The 22097-nt window shown below is 67.5% G+C and overlaps 1 protein-coding gene across 1 annotated transcript in view; it reads right to left on the bottom strand.

Moving 5' to 3' along the window:
• The window catches only part of KMT2D (lysine methyltransferase 2D), a 48193-nt gene that overhangs the window by 10180 nt on the left and 15916 nt on the right, over nt 1-22097 (bottom strand). The window contains 26 exon segments of the mRNA XM_075901976.1: nt 43-3345; nt 4548-4780; nt 4997-5063; nt 5334-5421; nt 5521-5644; nt 6065-8088; nt 8542-8690; nt 9267-9440; nt 9864-11633; nt 11881-11931; nt 12022-12095; nt 12503-12747; nt 13732-13816; nt 14276-14440; nt 15457-15561; nt 16338-16418; nt 16631-16820; nt 17021-17145; nt 17388-17504; nt 17683-17826; nt 18765-18980; nt 19450-19497; nt 19614-19723; nt 20418-20582; nt 20770-20951; nt 21263-21367. Of these exon segments, the coding sequence (XP_075758091.1) occupies nt 43-3345; nt 4548-4780; nt 4997-5063; nt 5334-5421; nt 5521-5644; nt 6065-8088; nt 8542-8690; nt 9267-9440; nt 9864-11633; nt 11881-11931; nt 12022-12095; nt 12503-12747; nt 13732-13816; nt 14276-14440; nt 15457-15561; nt 16338-16418; nt 16631-16820; nt 17021-17145; nt 17388-17504; nt 17683-17826; nt 18765-18980; nt 19450-19497; nt 19614-19723; nt 20418-20582; nt 20770-20951; nt 21263-21367 (10140 nt within the window).

Genomic DNA, 22097 nt, shown 5'->3' with positions numbered 1-22097 from the left:
TACCCCTCACTCGCCCCCCTGGGACTTAACCCCCCGGCTCACCTCTCTGCCGGGAGGAGCCGCCTGCAGCCGCTGCTCCAGCCCCGAGAGCTTGCTGTCAAGGTGCCCATTGAGCTCGGGGTGCAGCCCCTCGGCAGAGCGCTGCGACGCCAGCTGCACGTTCTTGGCCCGCAGCAGCTTCTGCAGCAGCAGGTGCCCGGCCTCCGAGCGGGCGCCGGCCAGCAGCGAGCCGCCCATCAGCAGGTTGTTGGCGGGGGCGGGCGCCGGCTCGCCGTTGGCCTCGCGTTTCACAGCCTGGCCCCCGCCCAGCACGCACTGCGCCAGCTCCTCCTTCGGTTCCTGCTTGATGCTGACCCCGGGGGCCTCAGCGGGCAGGGCACCCACTTCAGGAGGAGAGGCCGGTGGGCCTGGCCTGTCTCCCACCTGCCCGTTGACTTGACTCCCGGCCAGGCCTGGGTCTGCTGGCTTGCGCGCTGCATCCGTGGGCTCCATGCTGGGAGGGGAGCGGGGGCCCTGCGTGGCTGGCTCCCAGTGGCCAGGAGTCCGGGTGAAGGGCTCTTCCCCAGTTTGGCTGGGCGGTGGCCTGGGGACTGGCTCTGCCAGGAGACTGTTCTGGGTGGGCGTCAGCCTATGCTCGGGCTGCACCCCGGGACTCGGTGCCACGCTGGGCGGCCTGGCCACAATGGGCGGGGAGGCCTCCTTTGGCTCGTGGGGGCTTGGCTCCTCGCTAGGCGGGGGGTGCTGATGCAGAGAGCCCAGGCTGACCATGCCCATGGGCGGCTGGACCGGGGCGGCTGCCGGCGGGGCCGAGAGTCTGAGCACGCCCTGCTGCGGGCTGCGTCCCGCCAGCGCCGTGTGCACCAGCTCCGCCAGCGGCTGCTGCGGGGAGCTCCCTGGCCCCTGGCTCAGCGGCGCCCTCTGCTGGCCGGCGGGCCCCTGCTCCATGACAAACCCCGGCTGCATCTGCTCCGCAGCGGCCGGCCGGACCTGGAACACCGTCCCCGGCTGCCTCAGCTGCTGACGCACCAGGGAGCCCTGCGGGGCGGAGGGAGGGTGCTGCCCCGGTTCCAGTGATGCCGGCGCCTGCCCAGAGAAGGGGCTGGCCTGCCTCAGCGCCTGGCTCTGCTGCAGCAGGCTCTGCTGGTGGCGCTGCACCAGGATGGCTTGCAGCTGCTGCTGCTGCTGGGGCGTGAGGTGCCGCAGCTGCGGGTTCTTGGAGATGACGCCTTGCAGCTGAGCTCGGATTTGGCCCATCACCGGAGCCGAGACCTGGCTGAGGATGCTCTGGGCGTGGGACACGGGCGGGACCAGCATGCTCTGCTGCGGCTGCCCCAGCAGCCCGGCTTTGTGCTGCCCCGCTGGGCTCGGCAGCCGCTGGCCCGCCAGGCCTTTTGCTTGCTGCTCTAGGCTTTGTGCTGGCACCGGACCCACAAGTCTTTGCGGTGGCTGCTGGACCATGAGGCTTTGCACCTGGCTCGTCACGCTCCCAGGCTGCTGCTGCTGCTGCTCCGCCAGCAGCGAGCCCTGCGGGGCCAGCAAGTGAGGCCCTTGGGCAGGGTCCGGGTGAGGCTGCTCTGGCCTCATGGTGCCCCCCACGGGCGCAAGCCCCCCGCCACTCTGCAGCGGCTGAGGAAGCAGGGTGCCTGGTGGCTGAGCCCCCTGCGCGCGTGGCAGCTGGTGCGGTAGTGAGCTCACAACATTCGGCTGTGGGGAGGGCAGCAGGAGGTGCTGCGGCGGCTGCCCCTGCTCGGCCTGCTGCCTCGATGGCTGCTGCTCTCCGCCTAGGGGCGCCAGCTGCTCCTGGCTGGCCAGCGCCGAGGGGTTGAGGTTCTGAATGCCCTGATGCTCCTGAGCGCCCATGGGCGGCTGCCCCCCGAGGTCCTGGCTGCCCAGCCCGCCCACAGCGGCTGTCAGCTGAACCTGATGCTGCCCCCTGCCCTCGGTGCCCTCTGGGGGCAGCACAGAGCTCTCGGGCCCTCCCTGCTGCTCCCTGGCAGCCATACCCTGTGGGGCAGGCTGAACTCCCTGACTCAAGTGTAGCAGGGAGGGGGACTGGCCCAGGCTCCCGTGCTGTGAAAAGTGCTGCATCTGCTGCTTGGCAGCCTGCCCCATGAGGCCCGGCTGGGTGGCCTGCCCCTGCCCCACGAGGCCCGGCTGGGCAGTCTGTCCTTGTCCCTGCCCCACGAGGCCCGGCTGGGCAACCTGCCCTTGTCCCTGCCCTATGAGGCCCGGCTGGGCAGCCAGCCCCTGGCCCATGAGGCCCGGCTGGGCCTGGTGCTGTGCTATAGAGTTCTGCTGCTGCTGTGTCAGCAAAGTCCGTGATGGGCCCAGAAGTCCTGCCTGCTGCTGCTGCTGCTGCTGCGGTGTTAAGATCAGCCGGTGGCCCATGAGGCTGTGGGTCTGTGGCACCAACTGAGGCGAGCCCAGCACCCTCTGCTGATGGGGTGCTAGCAGTACCTGTCTCGGGGGGTTCTGGTGGCCTGTGACACCCTGGTGCTGCAGCATGGACACCTGCGAGTGCCCCAGCATCCCGGGCTGCGGGGAGAGCTGCTGGACCAGGATCCCCTGCGGCTTGGGACCCATGGGCTGCCCCCCAGAGCCCTGCTGGGGAGCAGGGGGCTGCTGCTGTTGCTGCTGCAGCGAAACCTGTCCCAGCATGCCTTGCTGCTGCTGCTGCTGCTGCAGTGACACCTGTCCCAGCATGCTCTGCTGCTGCTGCGATACCTGTCCCAGCATGCTTTGCTGCTGCTGCGACACCTGTCCCAGCATGCTTTGCTGCTGCTGCTGCGACACCTGTCCCAGCATGCTTTGCTGCTGCTGCTGCGATACCTGTCCCAACATGCTTTGCTGCTGCTGCTGCTGTGACACCTGTCCCAGCATGCTTTGCTGCTGCTGCAGTTTCTGAGCCAGCTGCATCCTCTGCAACTGCCTCTCTTGCATGAGCCGGGTGTCAGTGGCCAGCCCCCGGAGCGCGGGGTTCCCAGGGAAGAAGCTGTTGGAGGGGCCGGGGAGGGCTGCGTTTCCCAGCTGCTGCTGACCCATGAAGGACAGGCCCTGCTGGGCTGCCACGGAGGCACCACCCTGGGGCAAGCGCAGGTTGCTTGCTTGTCCTGCCAGCTGGCTGGGCTGCTGGCCCAGGCCTTGTGCCCCGACTAGGGCTCCAGCTTGCTGGGGGAGCTGCTGCTGGACCCCATGGGCGGAGAGCAGCTGGCCCGGGAGCTTGGCCATAAGCCGGGGGCTCTGCGAGGGGCTGAGGGCCAAGGCGGCTGAGCTCTGCTGGTGCTGCTGCTGCTTGTTGCGGTACTCTGCCATCAGGTTGGTGTGCTCCTTCTGCTGCTTCCGAACCTGCCGGGGGGAAGGGCGGGGGCGCCGAGTAATGTATCAGCCTGGCCTTCCCTCTCCTTATGTGCCTTGTCCCCGACCCGCCCGGCACAGCCCTCTGGCCTCCCCGCCTCCCCCCGACCCGCCCGGCATAGCCCGCCTGGCACAGCCCGCCCGCCTCTCCCCAACCCGCCCGGCACAGCCCGCCTGCCTCCCCGGCGCCCCCCGACCTGCCCGGCACAGCCCGACCGCCTCCCCGGACCCCCCCCGACCCGCCCGGCACAGCCCGACCGCCTCCCCGGACCCCCCCCCGACCCGCCCGGCACAGCCCGACCGCCTCCCCGGAGCCCCCTGACCTGCCCGGCACAGCCCGACCGCCTCCCCGGAGCCCCCCGACCTGCCCGGCACAGCCCGACCGCCTCCCCAGACCCCCCCCCCGACCCGCCCGGCACAGCCCGACCGCCTCCCCGGAGCCCCCCGACCTGCCTGGCACAACCCTCCTGCCTCCCCGGCGCTCCCCGGCGCCCCCCGACCTGCCCGGCACAGCCCGACCGCCTCCCCGGCGCCCCCCGACCCGCCCGGCACAGCCCGACCGCCTCCCCGGAGCCCCCCGACCTGCCCGGCACAGCCCTCCTGCCTCCCCCCGACATGCCCACCCTGCCCTCCCTTGCTGTGCTCAGTGCCCCCTGACCCAACTGGCACACATCCCACCCTGCCCATTTTGCCCAGTGCTCTTGACTTGCCCGACACACCCCGCCCAGCCATTCTGCACAGTGTCCCCGACTCACCAGTTTACCTCCCCCCCACTTTGCCCAGAGCCCTCAACCTGCCCATCAGTCCCAGCCCAGGGCCCCACCTCCCTGCCCCCACTGGACTGTAAGGGTGTGTCTAGACTACAGGGTTTTGTTGACAAAACTATCTGCGTCCACACTGCCGCTGAGTTCTGTTGACATAACATCGACAGAACTCAGCAGTTTTGTCGACGCTGGTAAACCTCATTTTACGAGGCATAACGCCTTCTGTCGACAGGTGTAAACTGTCCTTTGCGTCCGCACTACCATGTCAACAAAGCAGCTTGCTTTGTCGACAGAACTCAATGTAGTCTAGACGCTCTTTGTCGACAGAAGCCTGTAGTCTAGACGTACCCTAACAGTCTCCTCCAAATGCTGTAGCCCCAGGTGGTTTCTAGGCTGCCTCCACCCCTGCCCTCTCGGTGCATCCCCCACCTGGTCCAGCTGCTTCTGGATCTTGCTCTGCTGCTCCGTCACCAGCTTGAGCTTCTCGGCGTCGGCCTCGGGGAACTCGCGGCCGGCCTTCTTGGCCGTGCGCTGCTTGGCGCACAGGGCTTTGCGGGACTTGCGGTGCACCCCGATCTGCTCCTCCAGCACCTTCAGCTGCATCTGCAGGAGCTGCTGGGTGTGGAACAGCCACTCCTCGTACTGCCGCTGGTCTGCCTCGTCTGTGGAGAGGGGCACGGGGGTAGGACGGAGCCGTGGAGATGCACTGGGGGAAGGGAGCCCCAGCACCCCCGCCCCAGCTAGAAAAACCATCCTCTCCACTCTCAGCCACGCCCTGCAGCGGCCATCAGGAGGGCAGGGCTATGCCCAGAGCCAGCCCACACAACCCTCCACATGCCCCCTGACCTGGCCGGGGCCCCCCAGCACCAGCTACTTACTGATGACGCCCTGAGCGAATGTAGGTGGGTTGGGGCGGGCCTGGGACAGGTCGTTGCCAGTTCGCTCCTAGAAGAGGTGGAGAATGTTTGTGACCATGTGTACCCTCCCCCCACGCTCACACACTGCCACATGCTGCCCCCACCCCCAACGCATCCCTGCCTGCTGCTCCCCCCCCAACATCTCTCCTGGCCCCCCACTCTGACCTCCTCCTGCCAGAGCCCGTGCACCCCAGCTGTGAGGGCGATTCCCAGGGCAGAGGGCCGAGACCCTCCCGCTTGTCTCTGGAATGGTGGAGGAGACGCCCTGGTACTGGCTGGGCAGGAGCCGTGCGCTCACCTGTCCGCTCCCAGGTGGGGCGTGGTTCTGCATCTCGGCCGTGGCTGGAGCTCCCGAGAGCCGCTGAGCCAGCAGGGACACCTGCTGCCTTTGGAAGCAAAGCGCGAGAGAGGAGTGAGCCAGGCCCGGCTTCCGCCCCGGCCCCGGCCTCGGCCGCCCACCCGCCCCCAGCCCGCGCCCCCCTTACCTGCTCATCCCAGGGGCCACCCCAATGCTGCCCTGAGCCATCACCTTCTTGATGCCCTTCAGCGCCACCATCTTCGCCTTGGCGATGGGGTCCATGATGTCCTCCGCAGCAAACTTATCCAGGTCTGCGAGGAGAGAGCGTGAGGCTGCTTCCCCCGGCCAACGCCCAGCAGCGCGCCCAGCCCATGGGAGGAACGGCCGCCCCCTGTGCAGGCGTCTTGGGGCCCCAACCCAGGGGGGAAGGGCAGCTCCCGCGCACGGCACACGGGCATGGCGGGAGGGTACCAGCTGCAAGAGTCTGCTTGACGGGCCCCGGGCTGCCCCTGCCGCCCACGCGGATAGCCTGCTCAGATGGGGGGCAGGAAACAGGACGGCTCCCCCCCGTACGAGCTGTGGAGAAGCAACTCAGCCTCCGCCCGCGTTCAGCCTCGGCCGGCCAGCTGTGGCGGCCCCGTGCCTGTGGGTCACCCCGGCTCCCTCCGGCTAGGGGCCCAGAGTGGGGCAGCAAGGTGTGGCCCTCTCCTGCCCAGCCTGCTGGCTCCTACCTGTGTCAGGGAAGAAGCTGTTGGCCAGTTGCTGCTGCTGCTGCTGCATGAGGAGCTGTGGGGGTTTCATGCCCATGGGCGCCGGCTGCACCCCAGGCATCTGCTTCTGCACCAGCACCTGCTGCTGGCTCTGCTGCGGGGCCAGGGCCGGCTGGACGCCGTGCTGGGCTGCGAGGACGTGGGGCTGGGGCTGCGCCATCGCCATGTGGGGGGCCAGTACCTGGCCCTGCTGGGTTCCCACCACCCGCTGCTGCTGCTGCTGCTGCTGTGGCGTCATCAGGTTCTGCTGCCGGGCCACCAGGCCCAGCTGCAGCTGCTGCTGGGGCCCTACGAGGCGGGGAGGCTGCCCATCCTGGGGCTGGCCCGGCCCTGCCGGGTGCGCCAGCATGGAGTGCGGCGGCGGGGGCTGCCCAGCCTGGAGGTGCGGGGCGCCCCCGGGCAGGTGAGCCGACATCTGCTGCTTCTTCTGCAGCTCCTTCTTCTCGTGCTCTAGCAGGTCCTCGATGAGCAGGGGCAACTCGCTGGCCACCAGGGAGCTCTCCATCTTGTCCAGGTCGTCGGGCGGCGAGTGCTGGGCGCCGGCCAGGCCCAGGGTCCCCCCATCGAGGTCAAGGAGGGCAGCGCTCTGGCTGGGGGCCAGCCCGCGGCCCGGGGCGGCATAGGGGCCCTTCTCGGAGCCGGAGGTGGCAGCGTGGCCATTGGGAGGGAAGGGGGCTGTGCCGAGCCGCGCAGGCCCTGCCCCGGGACTCAGCAGGTTCGGGCCGGGCTTGAGGGTCAGGCCGAGAGAGGCCGCCATTTTCTCCGCCCCTTGGAGGGCCTCTGACTTGATGGGGCCTGGGAGGCGGTCGGAGGCCCTGGCATTGAACTGGCAGGGGGGCGTCTTCAGGCAGCCTTCCTCCAGCTTGGGCTGGATGTTGGCTGGCAGGGAGGCCGGCTTGGCTCCCAGGGCGCTGGCCTGGGCCTTGCAGGTCAGGTGTGGAGCTGGTGCCGTGCTGGAGGGGCAAGGGGCGGGGGGCCCCAGCTCCTTGGTCTCCCCAGGGCCCTTGAGGCAGGGCCCCACCGGCTCCCTCTTGAGCAGGGCCTCGCGCTCGGCCTTCTCGTTGGCCGACTCCACCAGGCGCAGGTGCTCGTGGAAGATGTCCTTCTTGTCGCCCGTGTCGAGCTCGGGGTCGGTGTAGGCCAGCAGGTCGAACTCCTCGCTGTTCAGCAGGTCGTCCAGGTGGGGGTCGTTGGTCTCCAGGCTGTCCAGGGTCCCCAGCTCGTCGTCCCCCTTGGCCACGTCTGGGTCCAGGCTCAGGTTGGCCAGGTCGTCGTCGTCCTCCAGGTCCTTGTGGGCATCAAAGTCGTCGTCCAGGTCAGGCTCCACCGGCACCTCGCACGGGAGCCGCCCCCCCTCCAGCGCCAGGTGGCTTCTGCCGGGAGCCGGAGCCGGGGCCAGCGGGGGCTCCGTGGCGGGGCCGTCCTTGGGGCCGTCGGGGCGCAGGCCGGAGCCGGAGGAGAGCGGGCGGGGCGGGACATGCTGCAGCTCCTGGCCGGCCGGCGGGGGCAGCGAAGGGCCGCTTTTGAGGTGAGGCCCCTGCGGGGAAGCAGCCGAGGGAGGCAGCGGGGCCGGGAGCTTCTGGGGCGGCAGGCCCGGGGCTGGCAGAGGCATGACGGAGGCGCGCAGGGCCTGGCTGGAGCTCTCGTCGCCAGGCAGGAAGAAGCGGGGCCTGGCTGGAAGGCCCTGCTGGGCGAAGGGGGCGCCCATGCCCCCGGCTGCACTTTTCTGGGCGTTGTGCCGCAGCTCGATGAACTGGGCCCCGAGGGCGCCTGGCGCAGGCTGGATCGGCTCGGCAGGGCCCGCCAGGCGCGTGGCCAAGCCGCCCAGTGCCGGCCGGCCGAGCTCATGGCCGGGCGGCTGCTGAAAGCGGGCAGGGCCGGGGAGCCGCACGGCCGCCTGCTGCTGCTGCCACAGCTGCTGCTGAGGAGAGGGCCCCTGGAACATGCCGCGCGGGAAGAAGGTCTGGGGGGCTCCCACTGGTGGCCTGCAACACAGACAGAGAGTCAGAGAGGCACCCAGCGACCGGCCAGCATGGGGCTCAGGGCCACCGGCCGCCTGAGGCAGAGTCACAGCCAAGCAGCTCCCTACCTCGCCCTCCCCAGTCAGTGGCATCTGGGGGGGCTGGAAGTGGCCAGCACGACATCCCCCACTGAGGGGCTCTTGTCCCACAGGCTGAATCCGCATCGACCCCACTGATGCCCCCCCCACACCTGCCACCCGGGGCCTCCGCAGAAATCCCTCCCGCCCTTGTGGATTCGGGAGAGGGGAGCAAGGCCTCCAGGACTCTATTTGCAGGCCTCAGTTTCCCTACACGTAGACGAGGGCAGGGCCTCCCGGGTAAGCCAAGTGCCCTGGATTCCCTCCCTTTAGAGGGCAAGAAGCCAAGGCCTGTGGGGTCCACAGCACGCCTTGCCTGCAGCAGCTGGGGGTCACGCACCTGCTGTTGAGATCCATGGAGGAGGGTGTGGCAGCGGGAGGCGGGCGGGAAAGCCGCTCCTCCGGTGCGAATGCTGCGGGCACCATGACTGGGCCGGGGAGTTTGCCACTGCTGGGGGTTGCAGGCAGGTTCCCGAGGGTGTTCTTATCCTGGCAAGGAAAGAGAGTGAGCCCGCTTGCATCTCGACTCCTACAGACCCTCCCCACTCCAGCAGTACGGGATCCCAAATTCCCTCCTGACTCTAGCCTGGGCTGAGCTCCTCTGCAACCCCCCTGCTGCCCTGGTTGAGGATAAGCCCCATCCCATTCTCCCCAGGTGCTTTGCCCAGACAGATCCTGCTGCAGGGAGTTCCCCAAGTGACAGGGCATGAGTCACAGCACACGTTACTCTATACAGGGCAGTCAGTGGCTCTCCACTTTTTGTGGGGGGGAGCCCCAGAGTGATTCCCCTTTGGAAGTCACATCAGATTGCGCAGGGGAGTGGGGTTGAGGTTGGAGGCTGACAGCTCACGACTCCCCATCACAGGCTATGGGATGCCCCTGCCATCTATCCCATTCCCAGAGGGGCCTGGCGGGAATGTGGGGCTTGGCGAAGGGCTGGGATGGCCAGTGTGGACGGCCACAGCCACATGGGTTGGCGCCACCTGTCAGGCCAGCAGCCCTGGGGCCAGCACCATGTGGTCCACATGGCTCAGGTGTGGCTCTCCTGGTGCCCCTCTGCCCTACCTGTGCAGGCTGGTAGGATGCCAGGCCCCTGAGCTGCTCGAAGGCCTGGCTGCTGGCTTCGGCGCTCCATGGAGCCTGGGAGGAGCCCGTGGCGGCGGCCGCGCTCTCTTTCTCCTGCCGCAGGTTGTTCCTCTGGATTTGCTGGCGGATGAGGAGCTCGCGGAGTCTCTGGCGCTGGGAGATAAGGGATGCACCATTACAGCAGGGCCCTGACTGCCCCTGGACAGCACCAGGGACAGGGGAGGGGACAGAGCATTCCCTGGAGAACGTGTGCCTAGATCGGGAGGGGAAACTGAGGCACAGAGTGGGAGAGGGAACTTGCCACGGAACTCTGGCCATGCAAGGGGATTAGAGGGCAAAGAGCCACGTCCCTGGCTCCCGCGCTACTTCGTATCCTCTAGGAGTCATTACCGAGTCCCTCGGATCGGCCCCCACCTCCGCCCCCTGTGCCTGGCTCCAGGAGGGCAGTGGAGTGCAGCGGTTAGAGTGGGGGGGCTGGGAGCCAGGAGTCCCACCTCCGATTCACCATGTGCCCGTCTATGCTCTTGCCCCGCGCCAAGCCACCCCCGGGGGCTCAGGAGAGAGCCGAGTCCTCACCTGCCTCTGCTTCTCCAGCTCCGACTGGCTGATGTTGCTGAGGGTGCTCTCCTGGCTGATGGGCAGCTCGGGCAGCTCCCGGCTGGGGACAGCAGAGACCCCCGACACCACCTCGTCCCGCTTGTCAGCTGGCGGCGCCATCCCAGCTCGGGGCAAGTAGGCCAGGGAGCCGTCCTGCTGCTGCTGCTGGGGGTGAGGGGGCTGCTGCGGCAGCACGGAGGGGGGCCGCAGGGGGGAGAGGCTGTAGGTCTCAGCAGGGCAGCTGCCAGGCCCCAGGGGGCTGCCGGCCTGGTGGAAGCCGGGTGAGGAGGCGTAGCTGGCGCTTTGGGGCTTGCCCATGGGCTGGCCGGAGGCGAAATGGCTGTTCATCCCGTGGGGCTGGTGGGAGGGGGAACCCTTCAGGGGCTCCGAGACAGCTGGGGGGAAGGTGAAGCGCATTTGGGCCTGGGCGCCAGGGAAGACGCTGGCTCCGGGGGAGCGAGCGAAGGGGGGCTGCTGGCTCCCCAGCCCCTTGGAATGAGGGTCGCTAGGCTGGGCTGGGGGGAAGCCCCCTCCCGCTGGGGGATTGTGGGGGACCGGAATCGATTTGAAGCCGGAGTCGGGCATTTGGGGCCGGGGCGGCTTGTGCAGAGGGGCAAAGGGGTCCCGGGACTGGGGGCGCGAGGGGGGTCTGGAGTAGGGGTCAGGTGACTGGAAGCGAGGGGTGACAGGCGACTGGCAGCAAGCCTCGTTGGAGAGTGGCCGGGGGGTGAGAGGGGACTGGGAGCTGGACTGGGACTGTGGGCTGGCGGGGACGCGAGTGAAGGGGTCGGAGGGCAGGGACCTGGGGGGGAGAGGGCAGCAGCTGTCGGGAGGCTGTGGCCGGGGCGTCAGGGGGGGCTGGGAATAGGGGTCCGAGTAGCAGGACACGGAGGGCGACTGCCTGTAGAGGTCGGAGTGGCTGGGGGGCGAGGGGGCCAGGGACTGGGGGTGGGGGTGCGCCAGCCCTGGGCTCTGAGGCTCTAGCTGAGAGACCCGAGGGGTGAGGGGGGCTTTGAACACGTTGGCTGCCTTCAGCTCGGCGGCGGAGAGCTGGGAGGGGGAGTCAGCGTAGCCCATGGCGGCCACGTAGCTCGGAGAACACATTCCCAGGCCCCCTTCCTCCTTCTTCACCTGCAGCCCCCCGGCCTCCAGGCTCCTCTTCTGCTCCCCAAAGGGAGGGGGCGAGAGCAGCGGCTCGGGGGGCCTGGCCCCCGGGCTGCCCGGCACCGACAGGTTGTCCAGAGAGCCACTGAGGCAGCGAGGTTTTAGGAAGGGGTCTGGGGTGGAGGGCTGGTGCCGGGGGGTCCCGGGGGAGGTGGGGTGGAACTCTGGGGGCTGGGGGCCCAGGGCGGGCCGGGAGGCAGGCAGCAGCTGCTGCTGCTGGCTGGGAAAGGGCTGGAAGGCAGCTGCAGCCGTGGGGCTCTGGCCCAGGGGCGAAGGGAAGCGCGTCTCCAGCGGGTAGGCGGGGGCCATGCTGTAGGGGTCGTGCGAAGGCACTTGGGCGGGGGGCTGGGCAGGAAGCTTGAGGAAGAGCTCGCCGGACTCAGCCCCGGCTTCGGCGCCCGCTGGGGGCTTCAGGAACCCGTCGGCAGAGCCGGGCAGGGCCAGCGGGCTGCTCATGTAGACAGGCTGCCCCGCAGCGCCCGGCAGCGCCCCCTGCTGGGGCGGGATCCGCAGGTGCAGCGAGGGTCTCTCGGGCTTGCGCAGCACCTCCCCTTTGGTCTGCTTGTTGATCTGGCTCTCGGCCTGCTGCAGAGACAGTGCGGGACAGGGTCAGTGCCCCGGGGGCCACGGGAGCCTCTCTGCAGTGCAGAGCCCCAGGGGGCGTCAGGTCAGAGTGCCCCCCACCCCCCTACCTTGGGCTGTGGAAGGGAGGGGCCGGCAGAGTCGGAGAAGGGGCCAGCCACTCCAATTCCCCCCCCCCAGTGGGTCTCTGCCAGGCGGGCCTTGGGAAGGAGGGCAGAGAAGGCTCCTGAGCGCACCCCCCCGCACGTACCTTCTGCACCTTGTTGATGCGATGAGCCGCCCGGTTATCTTTGGCCTTTTGCTGCACAAAACACAGATCAACGCTCAGAGGAGCCATGAGACACCCCGTCGCCCCGGGACCGCCCCCCGCAGGCCCGCCCAGCAGACTCACCAAGTAGGGGGCTTTGTCCGGGGGAGGGACCTTTCTCCAGAGCTTCATGATCTGTTTGCAGCGGCTGGACCAGTCTAGGAGGGGGACAGAGATTCACGTTACAATCGCCCCCCAGTCGCCAGCCCCGGCAGCCTCCAGCCGGAGCTTCCTGCAGTCCAGGGTCTCCATCAGGGCAGCGGGAGAGACGTGCCCCCAGCCCGGGTTCCCCACGACGCAGCATGAAGGGCTGCGTGCAGCCAGTGCGGAGAGCTCTAGGGGTAAATTGCTCCTTAGCCAACTTGAACGTGTCATGCCAAGAGGACAATGGGTAAGGACTCCTCCACCCCGGAGAAAGCACACGAGGCCCTCACGCCGGAGAGGACTATGGGTAAGAGCCTCCACTCAGCCAAGGGGGTCACGACAGGCTGGTTGTTGAACCCCACGCACCAAGCCCAGCTAGCACCACGCCCGCCCCCGGGGGGGGGCACAGGCAGCTGCCTACCTGGGTAATCCTGCTTCAGGCTGGGAAAGTTCATGTTGGCATAGAGTACGGGCGAGATGGTGGACAGCTCGCCCAGCTCCTCGTCCTTCTCCCAGCGCTGGAGGCTCCGCTGGTTGTAGGAGAGCCCATCCCCCTCACCCTCCGTGGTGGGGGTGGTGGGCGTGGAGGGGGTGGTGGCGGCCGAGCTGCTGGCCCAGGGGCTCTCGGGCTCACAGTGGTCTGGGCTGAAGAAGCCGCTTCTCTCCCTGCACGGGGGGCAAAGCCCACAGCTCGCGTCACCCGGGGCGGTGGGCAACGCCAAGGGCACATGCCAGCCGGGACGGATTCCAGCCCCTGGACTGCAGCTGCAGCAGCCCCCAGCTCCGAGACCCACATCCGCCCCAAGCCCTGGAGGACCCACATCCGCCCCAAGCCCTGGAGGACCCACATTCGCCCCCAGCTCCGAGACCCACATCCGCCCCAAGCCCTGGAGGATCCACATTCGCCCCCAGCTCCGAGACCCACATCCGCCCCAAGCCCTGGAGGATCCACATTCGCCCCCAGCTCCGAGACCCACATCCGCCCCAAGCCCTGGAGGACCCACATCCGCCCCAAGCCCTGGAGGACCCACATCCGCCCCAAGCCCTGAAGGATCCACATTCGCCCCAAGCCCTGGAGGATCCACATTCGCCCCAAGCCCTGGAGGACCCACATTCGCCCCATGCCCTGAAGGACCCACAGTCGCCCCAAGCCCTGAAGGACCCACATTCGCCCCATGCCCTGGAGGACCCACATTCGCCCCAAGCCCTGGAGGACCCACAGTCGCCCCAAGCCCTGAAGGACCCACATTCGCCCCATGCCCTGGAGGACCCACATTCGCCCCAAGCCCTGAAGGACCCACATTCGCCCCATGCCCTGAAGGACCCACATTCGCCCCATGCCCTGGAGGACCCACATTCGCCCCAAGCCCTGGAGGACCCACAGTCGCCCCAAGCCCTGAAGGACCCACAGTCGCCCCAAGCCCTGGAGGACCCACATTCGCCCCAAGCCCTGGAGGACCCACAGTCGCCCCAAGCCCTAGAGGGCCCACATTCCCCCCGTGCCCTGGAGGACCCACATTCGCCCCAAGCCCTGGAGGACCCACATTCGCCCCAAGCCCTGGAGGACCCACATCGCCAAGCCCTGGAGGATGCCGTGATCTGTCCTTCCCGAGGGCATCAGCACCACCCGCCTGGCAGGCGCCAACGTACCTGTTATCGAGGAACGGGGACTGGCAGACTCCCGAGTAGGGCTCTATGGGGACAGCGGAGGAGAGAGAGCCCAGAGAAACACTCCCTAGGAGGGAAGGCAAAACATGTGGCAAAGCTGGCAGTAGGCATTAGAGCCAGCCCCCTCATCTCCAGCCCCCCTCCCACAGGCCCCTGGCCAGGGAGAGCAAAGCCAGGCAGCTGTCTGGCCCCTGAAGAATCCAAATGCCTACCTCTCCTCGCCCGGTACCACCCACTTCATTGCACATGTTGCGGAAGCTAAGGTTCGGGAGGGGAGGCCTGCCCCCAGCGACATGGCACTTCCATGCAGGAAACAGGTCCCCCAGGGCTGTGCTCCAGCCCCGAGGCGACTCTGCCTCTGCTTAAACCAGGCTGCACAGCAAGGGGCTGGCGACGGGGCAGTAACAGACAGCACCCCTGGAGGACAACCCTTTCACGGGGCTTTGGGAGGCGGGTGCAATTTAGCAGCCAGCTGCCCTGAAAGGCAGCACAGCCTCCCCCGCCACGCAGAGGATAGACAGCTGACCTTGCAGGAAGGGCCGCTGAGAGAGCTGCGCCCGGTTGGGGTCTCGCCCTGCCATGCCGGCCTCCAGGCCAGCCGTCACACAGTTCAGCTGCTGCTCCCGCTCTGCAGAGCCCAGCACGTCCTTGAAGAGCTGCTGGACGTCTTTGCTCTCCATCTTGGGCAGCTCTGGGGGCAGGAGGAAGGTCAGTGAGCGCAGGGCTGGGGAGCTGGGTGGCCTTCCGCCCTCCTGTGTGCAGAGCCACCCCCATCCCATTCTCACCACCTTACAGGGCAAAACTGAGGTGCAAGATGCGAGACACCCCCCGCACGCAACTGGCAAAGCCAGCCAGGGACTCTTGAGCCCTCCCTACTCTAACTACTAAACCCCACCCCCTCAGAGCCCTTTCCAAGCAGATGAAAAGGTACCTGGACAAAACAGAGTCACCACCATCCCCTGCTTGCTCGGCAGCTGCTCTGTGTGACAAGCTGCAGGAATGGGCGGCAGGTAGGGGAGGCTGAGCCCCGGACAGTCAGGCATGGCCCCCACCAACACTCGCTCCCCCAGGCTCCCACTTTGGCTGAGCTGCTGGGGCCACGCCACCCGCCTACCTGGGGCTGGGGGACTGTAGCATCGCTGCATGCTCTCCCTCCCGGTGCTCCAGGGCTGGGGGGCTTCAAGCATTAGCAAGCCTGGGGCAGGGGCTGGTGGCCATGGCGGGGGGGTGGGGGGGGGGCACAACGATTTGGGATTCCAGGGGGCATGGAAGGGAGGAGGTTTCAAGTGGAAGGGGCAGGGCTGGGGGTGAAACTCCCCCAAGCCAGGTGGTTCATGCACTGCCCATGGCTGCAGGGACTGGTCCCTCCACACAGCCAGGAGCTTCAGCAGAGGGGAGCCACAGGATCTGACTTGCCTTCTGATCCCTAGGAGCTTCTAGCTTGGGAAGCTGGCCCAGGCAAGCCCCCTTGCCTTCGAATAGGACACTGCACCTTCCAGGGAAGCTGGCACCAGGCCGGCAAGCCACATTCTGGGCTCCAGTACGTTTGCTGAGGCCCCACCGTCTCCCACTGACAGACATTAAGGTCTCCCCAAGATTGGGGCCCGACTTTCCCCTTTTTCCCCCTTCTCACCAGCCCCAGCTGGCGTCACCACAGAGCTGAGGGATGGGAAGCAGGGAGGTGCGAGGGGGAGTAGGTGGCCTGACCTTCTGTGGGGATCTTGTCAAGGTCGGAGCTGAGAGCACCCTCGCCTGGTGTCGCCGGCTTCTCGGTGTCCCCGGGATCTGGAGAACCTTTCGGCTCCTCTGCCCCTGGGAGAGCAAAGCACACAGGGCCATGACCAGTGTTCCCTGTAAACTGAGTGCTTAGGCACCCGCCCAGCTGATTAGCACAGCACCCACAGCGGAGCCTGTGTTTCTACTGGTGGTGCACGTCCACACGTGCCTCGGTGCGCGAAACAACATTTACTCCACACGTGGATGGAAAAAATTAAAGGGAACATTGTCCAGGATCCCCATCCCCAGCCGGCAGGGCTAAGTGTGTAGGGTCGTGACCCCCCCCACCCGGCGGGGTGAGTCCACCAGGCTGCACCCCCCCACTCCCACCCAGCAGGGCTGTGGGTTGATCCTCCCAGGGGCTAGGAGCCCTTCCCAGCAAGAGTAGGAACTGAGGGTGATGTTCTAGGCCACAGCTCTATGGTTCCAAAGATTCACTCTAGGACTCCAAACCATAGAGACTCCAAATCCTCCAGGACCAACCAGAAAGGTGCCATAGAGTTGTAGCTAGAGTGGCACAGCTCCATGGCCGGGACTACTGGGGGGGACACTCTAGGCAGCATCTCAATGGTCAGGGCAGCCGGTCAACAAGATGGGGCGCTCTAGGCTGGCTGCATTTATGCAAATGAGAACATGCATATTCAAAGGAGAGGGCCACTTCATTTGCATAGCCTCTCCAGCTCTCTGTGCCAGCCTGCCATAGTGCAGAACCCGGCCCCGCAGGGCCACTCTGCAGCCCCGGATGCCACCCCACCCCTCAGCTCTCAGGGGCCAGGAGAACTCTGTGGGCCAGCCCAGCAGAAGGCGCTCACCTGGGTCCTCAGCCTTTGCCTCTGCCCCTTTCAGGTCCTCCTCTTGGGCGCCCAGGGTGCTGCTGTCCATGCTGTCGTCCCCTGTGGAGTCAACGGAGGGGAACATCGAGCCAGCCCATGGCACCTCCCTCCCGGACACCAATCCCAGCCTCCTGGCACCACCCATCCCATACAATCCAGGTGCCCGTGCCCAGCCCCTCAGACCCCTCCCCACCAGGCCAAATCCCAACAACAAGCCATGCACTTTGCCAACCTCCACCCAGAAGCCAAGGGCATCTCTATAGATCCTTTACCTTTCGGATGAGTGGGAGTCTCCTTCCCTTCTCCAGGTGCCTTCTGCAGTGCGCCAGGCACACCAGGGTCCACCCTGGGTCTGGGAGCCCCCTGGCCAAAGGGCGGGCAAGCTGCTCCATCTCCCACACCCCCTGCAGCCAGCAGGGCCTTCCGGCTCAGGTCCATGAGTGCCTTCCCGAAGAAAGCTTCCTGCCGAAGGAGTGGGGAGGGGACAGAAGGGGGCGGGAGGAGACGGGGGACACGTGCCAGAGTTAACAAATGGAGGACACCCACCCTGCGAGGAGCCAGGCCCCCTCCGCAGCTCTCTGTCCAAAACTCCCCCATCATCCCATACCCCTCGGCCCCCAGCAGCTGGGACACAGCCCTGTCCCCGCCACAGCCTGGCTTACCTGGAGGTAGGCTGGGAACATATCCTCCAACTTGCTCTTCTTCCTGCCTCGGCGTTTCTTCTTCTCGTCCCCCTCCGTGGCACCCTGCTCCATCGCGCCTTCCACGGGGATTTCTGCTGGTGGACCTGTGAACAGCAGCTGCTGTTACTTCTGCCCTCCTGGGGGGGAGCAGACGAGCCCAGAGACCTGGGGCCTTCCTGAAACGAGCCAAGCCTCCATTGCCTCCCCCACACAAGCAATGGTGCAGCCCCACCTCCCTGCACAAGAGTCCCAGAGCTAAGGGGGGAAGGGTTGTGCTCTGTCCCAGCCGCAACACAGAGGTTAATGCCAAAGAGCCAGGCACTGCCTGGGCACACACGGCTCCTACCGTCCTCCGGGTGCCCCTCGGCGCTCAGCACCTCGCGACACGCCTCCACCAGCGCCACTGAGCCCTTCTTCGGGCGGGTATGGGACTTGCGCTGCCGCACCATGAACCCCCCGATACCTGTGGGAGGCAGAGCAGAGCGAGAGGAGTTACAGGGGAGGCTTCGCCCCACAGAACCAGGCTGCCGGAACCAGCACCCCTCGCTTCCCGCTCTGATGGGCTGGATCCGTCTGGACGGCTCAGTGGCGGAGGCCCAGAGGGGCCCAGCTGATTCGCGAGCAGGCGCAGGAGCACTCACCAGGGCGGTAGGGCTTCCGCTTCCTCTTCTTGCATTCCTCCAAATCCTCCAGGCCTTTCCCCGAGTCCACGTCGGCGCCCCCATCCCGGTCCGGGCTGGCAGCAGCTTCCAGCTTGATCTCACACTCCATGTGCTCTACGCCCACTGTGCACCGGAGGGGACACGTTAGAGCAGGACACCCCCCCACAACCCTCAGCCCCACTACGGCAGAGGGAAAAAGTCAACGGACAATCCAGACCCCCTGAACTCCACCCCCCCAACCCACACCCGGCCCCACACATTGCAAGCCCCTTCTCCCCACACCACCGACCCTGGAGGAGCTGGTTCTGCCTGTCAGTGACAGAGGGGCCCCCAGGGTACCCCTCTCTCTGGTGCATCCACCCTGTCAGGGCCCCCCAAAAGCCAGCAGCCACCCAGCTGGGCACAGCAACCAGCTTCCCTCCACCCCCACCCCACGCAGCTCTGCCAAAGGGCCAACCTTTAAAGCAGGGGTGGGGGACCTCAGGCCCATGGGTTGGATGTGTCCCCGGCTTGCCTGGGCATGGCCCCCAAAGCTCAGGGCTCCCTTCAGCACAGGGGGGTCCGTGCAGGTGCTCCAGTCCCCCTGCTGCTCACCCGCGGGGCTGGAGCCACAAGACCCACTAGCCTAGGCCGCTCTTGGCTCTGGTGGGGGAGGGGAACGTGGGGCCCCTCTCCTCAGTCGGGGGCCACAGCTGGGAGGGTTCGGGGGGTTATCTTTTTGCTTCTCACTTGTGTGCGTCCCCCGACTGATTTTTCTGTGGGTCAGTGGCCCCCGACCCACAAAAGGTTCCCCACCCCTGCTTTAAAGGGAGCAGTCCCCACGAGACCCTCCCTCCCACCCCACAGCCCCTCCTGCGCGAAAGGCTCCCTCCTCTGTGCCCATCCCTCACAGCGCCAATGACCTCAGGCACTGAGCACAGACCTGCCCTTCCGGGCACTGCAGGAACGCATGGGTGCCACCAAGAAGGCGGCAGGGGGCAGCACCCCGGGGCGCCGTGCCAGCCAGCGGCAGGGAACGGGGGCCGCGCGCACTCGCGGGCCGGAGGCGGAGGGGAGCGCACCTTCACCCTTCAGCGGGTCCTCCCCTTCCAGATCCCCGTCCTTCTTCTCCTCCGTGCCCAGGCCGTCGCCCCCCTCCAGGCCGCCCTCCCCACTCAGGGGACCCAGCCGGCTCTTGCGCTGCCTGCGCTTGTGCAGCGGGGACATGGACAGGTTGCGCAGCACGGCCATGCCCGTCTCTGTCAGCCAGACGCCTTCGAAGCGGAAATACTGGGGCTCTGCGGGGGAGGCAACGGGGCCAGACGGCCGTTACAGAAAGCAGGCTCTCCGCTTTGAGGCCGCAGGGGGCCGGGGGTCAGGGGGCCTGGGTTCTATTCCCGGCTCTGGGGAACCTTGGGCCAGTCCGATCCCACTGGGGCCGGGTGCAATTCAAGGCGAGGAAATCCCACAACGCTCCCCATCCCCAGGAGCCAGGAACGGAACCAGAGTCCTGGCTCCCTGCCCTAACCATTAGGCATCACTCTTCTCTGGGCGTCAGGAAGGAGACAGCCCCAGTGAGCCTGGCTCGTTCCATCCATCCCAAGCATTGACAGGACTTGGGGCTGCTGGGCAGCTGGGAGAGGGCAGATCCTCCCCCTCACCCCACCCTGGGCTGAGGGCCGGTTCAGCCAGAGCCCCTTGGGGTTAGGGTGTGGGGCTCTTGCCACGCCGATGGGGCAGCGAGTGTCGCCTCCCCCACGTGCTTACCCGGCTCCTTCATCTTCACCGGGATGATCTCCGGGGGGGCAACCGGAACTGGGGAGGGAAACAGGCAGCGGTAAGTCCCCAGAGCTCCTGGACCGCTCCCCCCGCCCAGCCCCTCCCCACCGCCCCAGCACCTGCCTCCCGGCGCAGGGGAGGCATGGACGCACCAACTGGCTTGACCACGTAGGGCTGGCAGGAGCTGCAGTCGAAGCCCTCGTCCGCCGCCTGCTCCACCTCCTCCTCCGTGAGGAGATTGTTGCACAGGGCATGGAGCCACCTGGGGGAAGAGGGTCAGGTAGTGGACAGGGCGCACCGCGGGGACGCACTTGGCTCCAGGACGCCCTTTGATGCAGGCGAGCAGAGGCGCTGGATCGGGCCGGGGCGGCAGAGCTGTGCTGCTCCCGGAGGGCAGGGTGCCCCCACGTGGATCCCGAGCGCCCCGGGATCCCTCCCAGCTCCCTGTGCTGGGGGCACCGAGGAACCAGCTGATCTCATCCCTTCCTGTGACCCGTTGGGGCAGGGGCCAGCCCCAAACAGGAGCTCTGCAGGCTCCAGCTCAGTACAAGCAACTCTGGTCAGACCCCCCCGCCAGCGCAGCCCACGTGGCGCCCCCCCGCCCGGCAGAACCCCGAGTCAGGGTCCACAGACAGCCTGAAACGACCGCGCCCGGAGGCACAAACCACCCGGCTCTCGGGAGGGCCGTCGACTCTGGAACCTAACGCTGCCCTGGGCGTCTCCGTGGCTCGGACGCCGAATCTCACCCATCGGCCCAAGGAGCGGGGACGAGTAGAGCTGGGGCGCTCATTTGCATATTCCGCTGGACGCTGTCCCAGGATCCCTAGCGGCTGCTCCCAGACCCAGGGACCTGCCGCAGGGCTGAGGCCCAGAGTGCACGAAGGGGGCTGGGGCCGGACTCCCGGGACAAACCCCAGCTCAGGGTGTCGGCGGGGAGAAAAGGGGCTGGGCCTCACCGGTCGCAGTGCCTGCACTGGATAAGCAGGTCGTCTTCCACGTACTTCACCCGGCACACGGGGCAGGCCACGAGGCTGGCGCAGGGGGCGCAGTGCGTGTAGTTGTTCTGCCACTCGCAGTGGAATCCGGGGGAGACCGCCCCGCACTGCACGCAGCACACACACCTGCCAGAGAGACGGGTCAGCACCGGCACAGCCCCTCCCTGCCCCCCTCGTGCCGCACCCCACCCCTCCCCCAGGTCTCACTGCCCTCTGCGAGCCCCACAACTGCCCAGCACTGCGGCTGCCCAGCAGCTCCCCCCTTCACTCGACTGGGGCGCCGCTCCTGTCTGGCCAGGGCCCCGGCTCTCACCACTTGCACTTCCAGCCGCCCTTGGGCACGGTGTGCAGCGGCGGGTCCAGGCAGTAGGTGTGGTAGCTGATGTCGCAGTCGTCACAAAGCAGCAGGCGCGAGGGGTCGGAGGCCTTCCCACACACCTCGCAGACGATGCACTCCACGCAGCGCCAGCCCTTCAGCAGCATCACCTTGGTGATCTGGGGGGCACAGCGGGGCGGGCGCAGTGAGGGGCAGGGAAGAGGGAACCCGCCCCCGCCAGGCCCCGCACGGGGAGGGGGAGGATCGATGGCACAGAGGACACACCCAGCTCAGAGCAGGTTCCTGGGGCAGAGAGGGAAGAGAGGGCCCAGGCACGCCGCCTGTGGGGCCCGCGCTTGGGAACCCAGCCCCATGCAGGGCTCTCGCTGCAGGGGGCCCAGCAGCACGGAGGCCCAAGTGAAATGGAAGCTGACAGAGAACCTGGGTGCAGGGGAGCTTGCGGGATCTGGCACCTCCCACTCTGCCTTACCTTGCTGTTGACGCAGTAGGGGTGGTAGCACTGGGAGCACTGGGAGCAGGCCAGGAGATGCCCCTCTGCCCCGCGCCCAAAGCTGCCGCACACCACACACATGTCCTGCCGGGAGAGACGGATGTTGGGGGGCTGGGGAGATACACACAGCCCAACCCCCTGGCCAAGCTCAGAACCTGGCTCCTTCCCCCTCTCCCGCCCAGCAGAGCCTAGAACCCGGCTCCTCCCCTCTCTTCCCAGCTAAGCCCAGAACCCGGCTCCCCCCGAGCCGAGCCCAGAACCCGGCTCCTCCCCTCCCTTCCCGGCTGAGCCCAGAACCCGGCTCCTCCCCTCCCCCCCAGCCGAGCCTAGAACCCGGCTCCTCCCCTCCCTTCCTGGCTGAGCCCAGAACCCAGCTCCTCCCCTCTCTTCCCGGCTAAGCCCAGAACCCGGCTCCCCCCAGCCGAGCCCAGAACCCGGCTCCTCCCCTCCCCCCAGCCGAGCCTAGAACCCGGCTCCTCCCCTCCCTTCCCGGCTGAGCCCAGAACCCGGCTCCTCCCCTCCCTCCCAGCCGAGCCCAGAACCCGGCTCCTCCCCTCCCCCCCAGCCGAGCCCAGAACCTGGCTCCTTCCCTCTTCACCCCTCTGGCCAAATGCAGAACTCGGCTCCTCCCCCACCCAGCTGAGCCCAGAACCTGGCTCCTCCCCTCCCCCTCCAGCCGAGCCCAGAACCTGGCTCCTTCCCCCTTCACCCCTCTGGCCAAAGGCGGAACCTGGCTCCTCCCCTCCCCCTCCGGCCGAGCCCAGAACCTGGCTCCTTCCCCCTTCACCCTCCTGGCCAAACCCGGAACCCGGCT

The sequence above is a fragment of the Pelodiscus sinensis genome, chromosome 19 (assembly GCF_049634645.1).
Source record: "Pelodiscus sinensis isolate JC-2024 chromosome 19, ASM4963464v1, whole genome shotgun sequence".
Lineage (NCBI taxonomy): Eukaryota > Metazoa > Chordata > Testudines > Trionychidae > Pelodiscus > Pelodiscus sinensis.
Note: the sequence above shows the minus strand (reverse complement) of the source record. Positions and strands in the feature narration are given on the sequence as shown.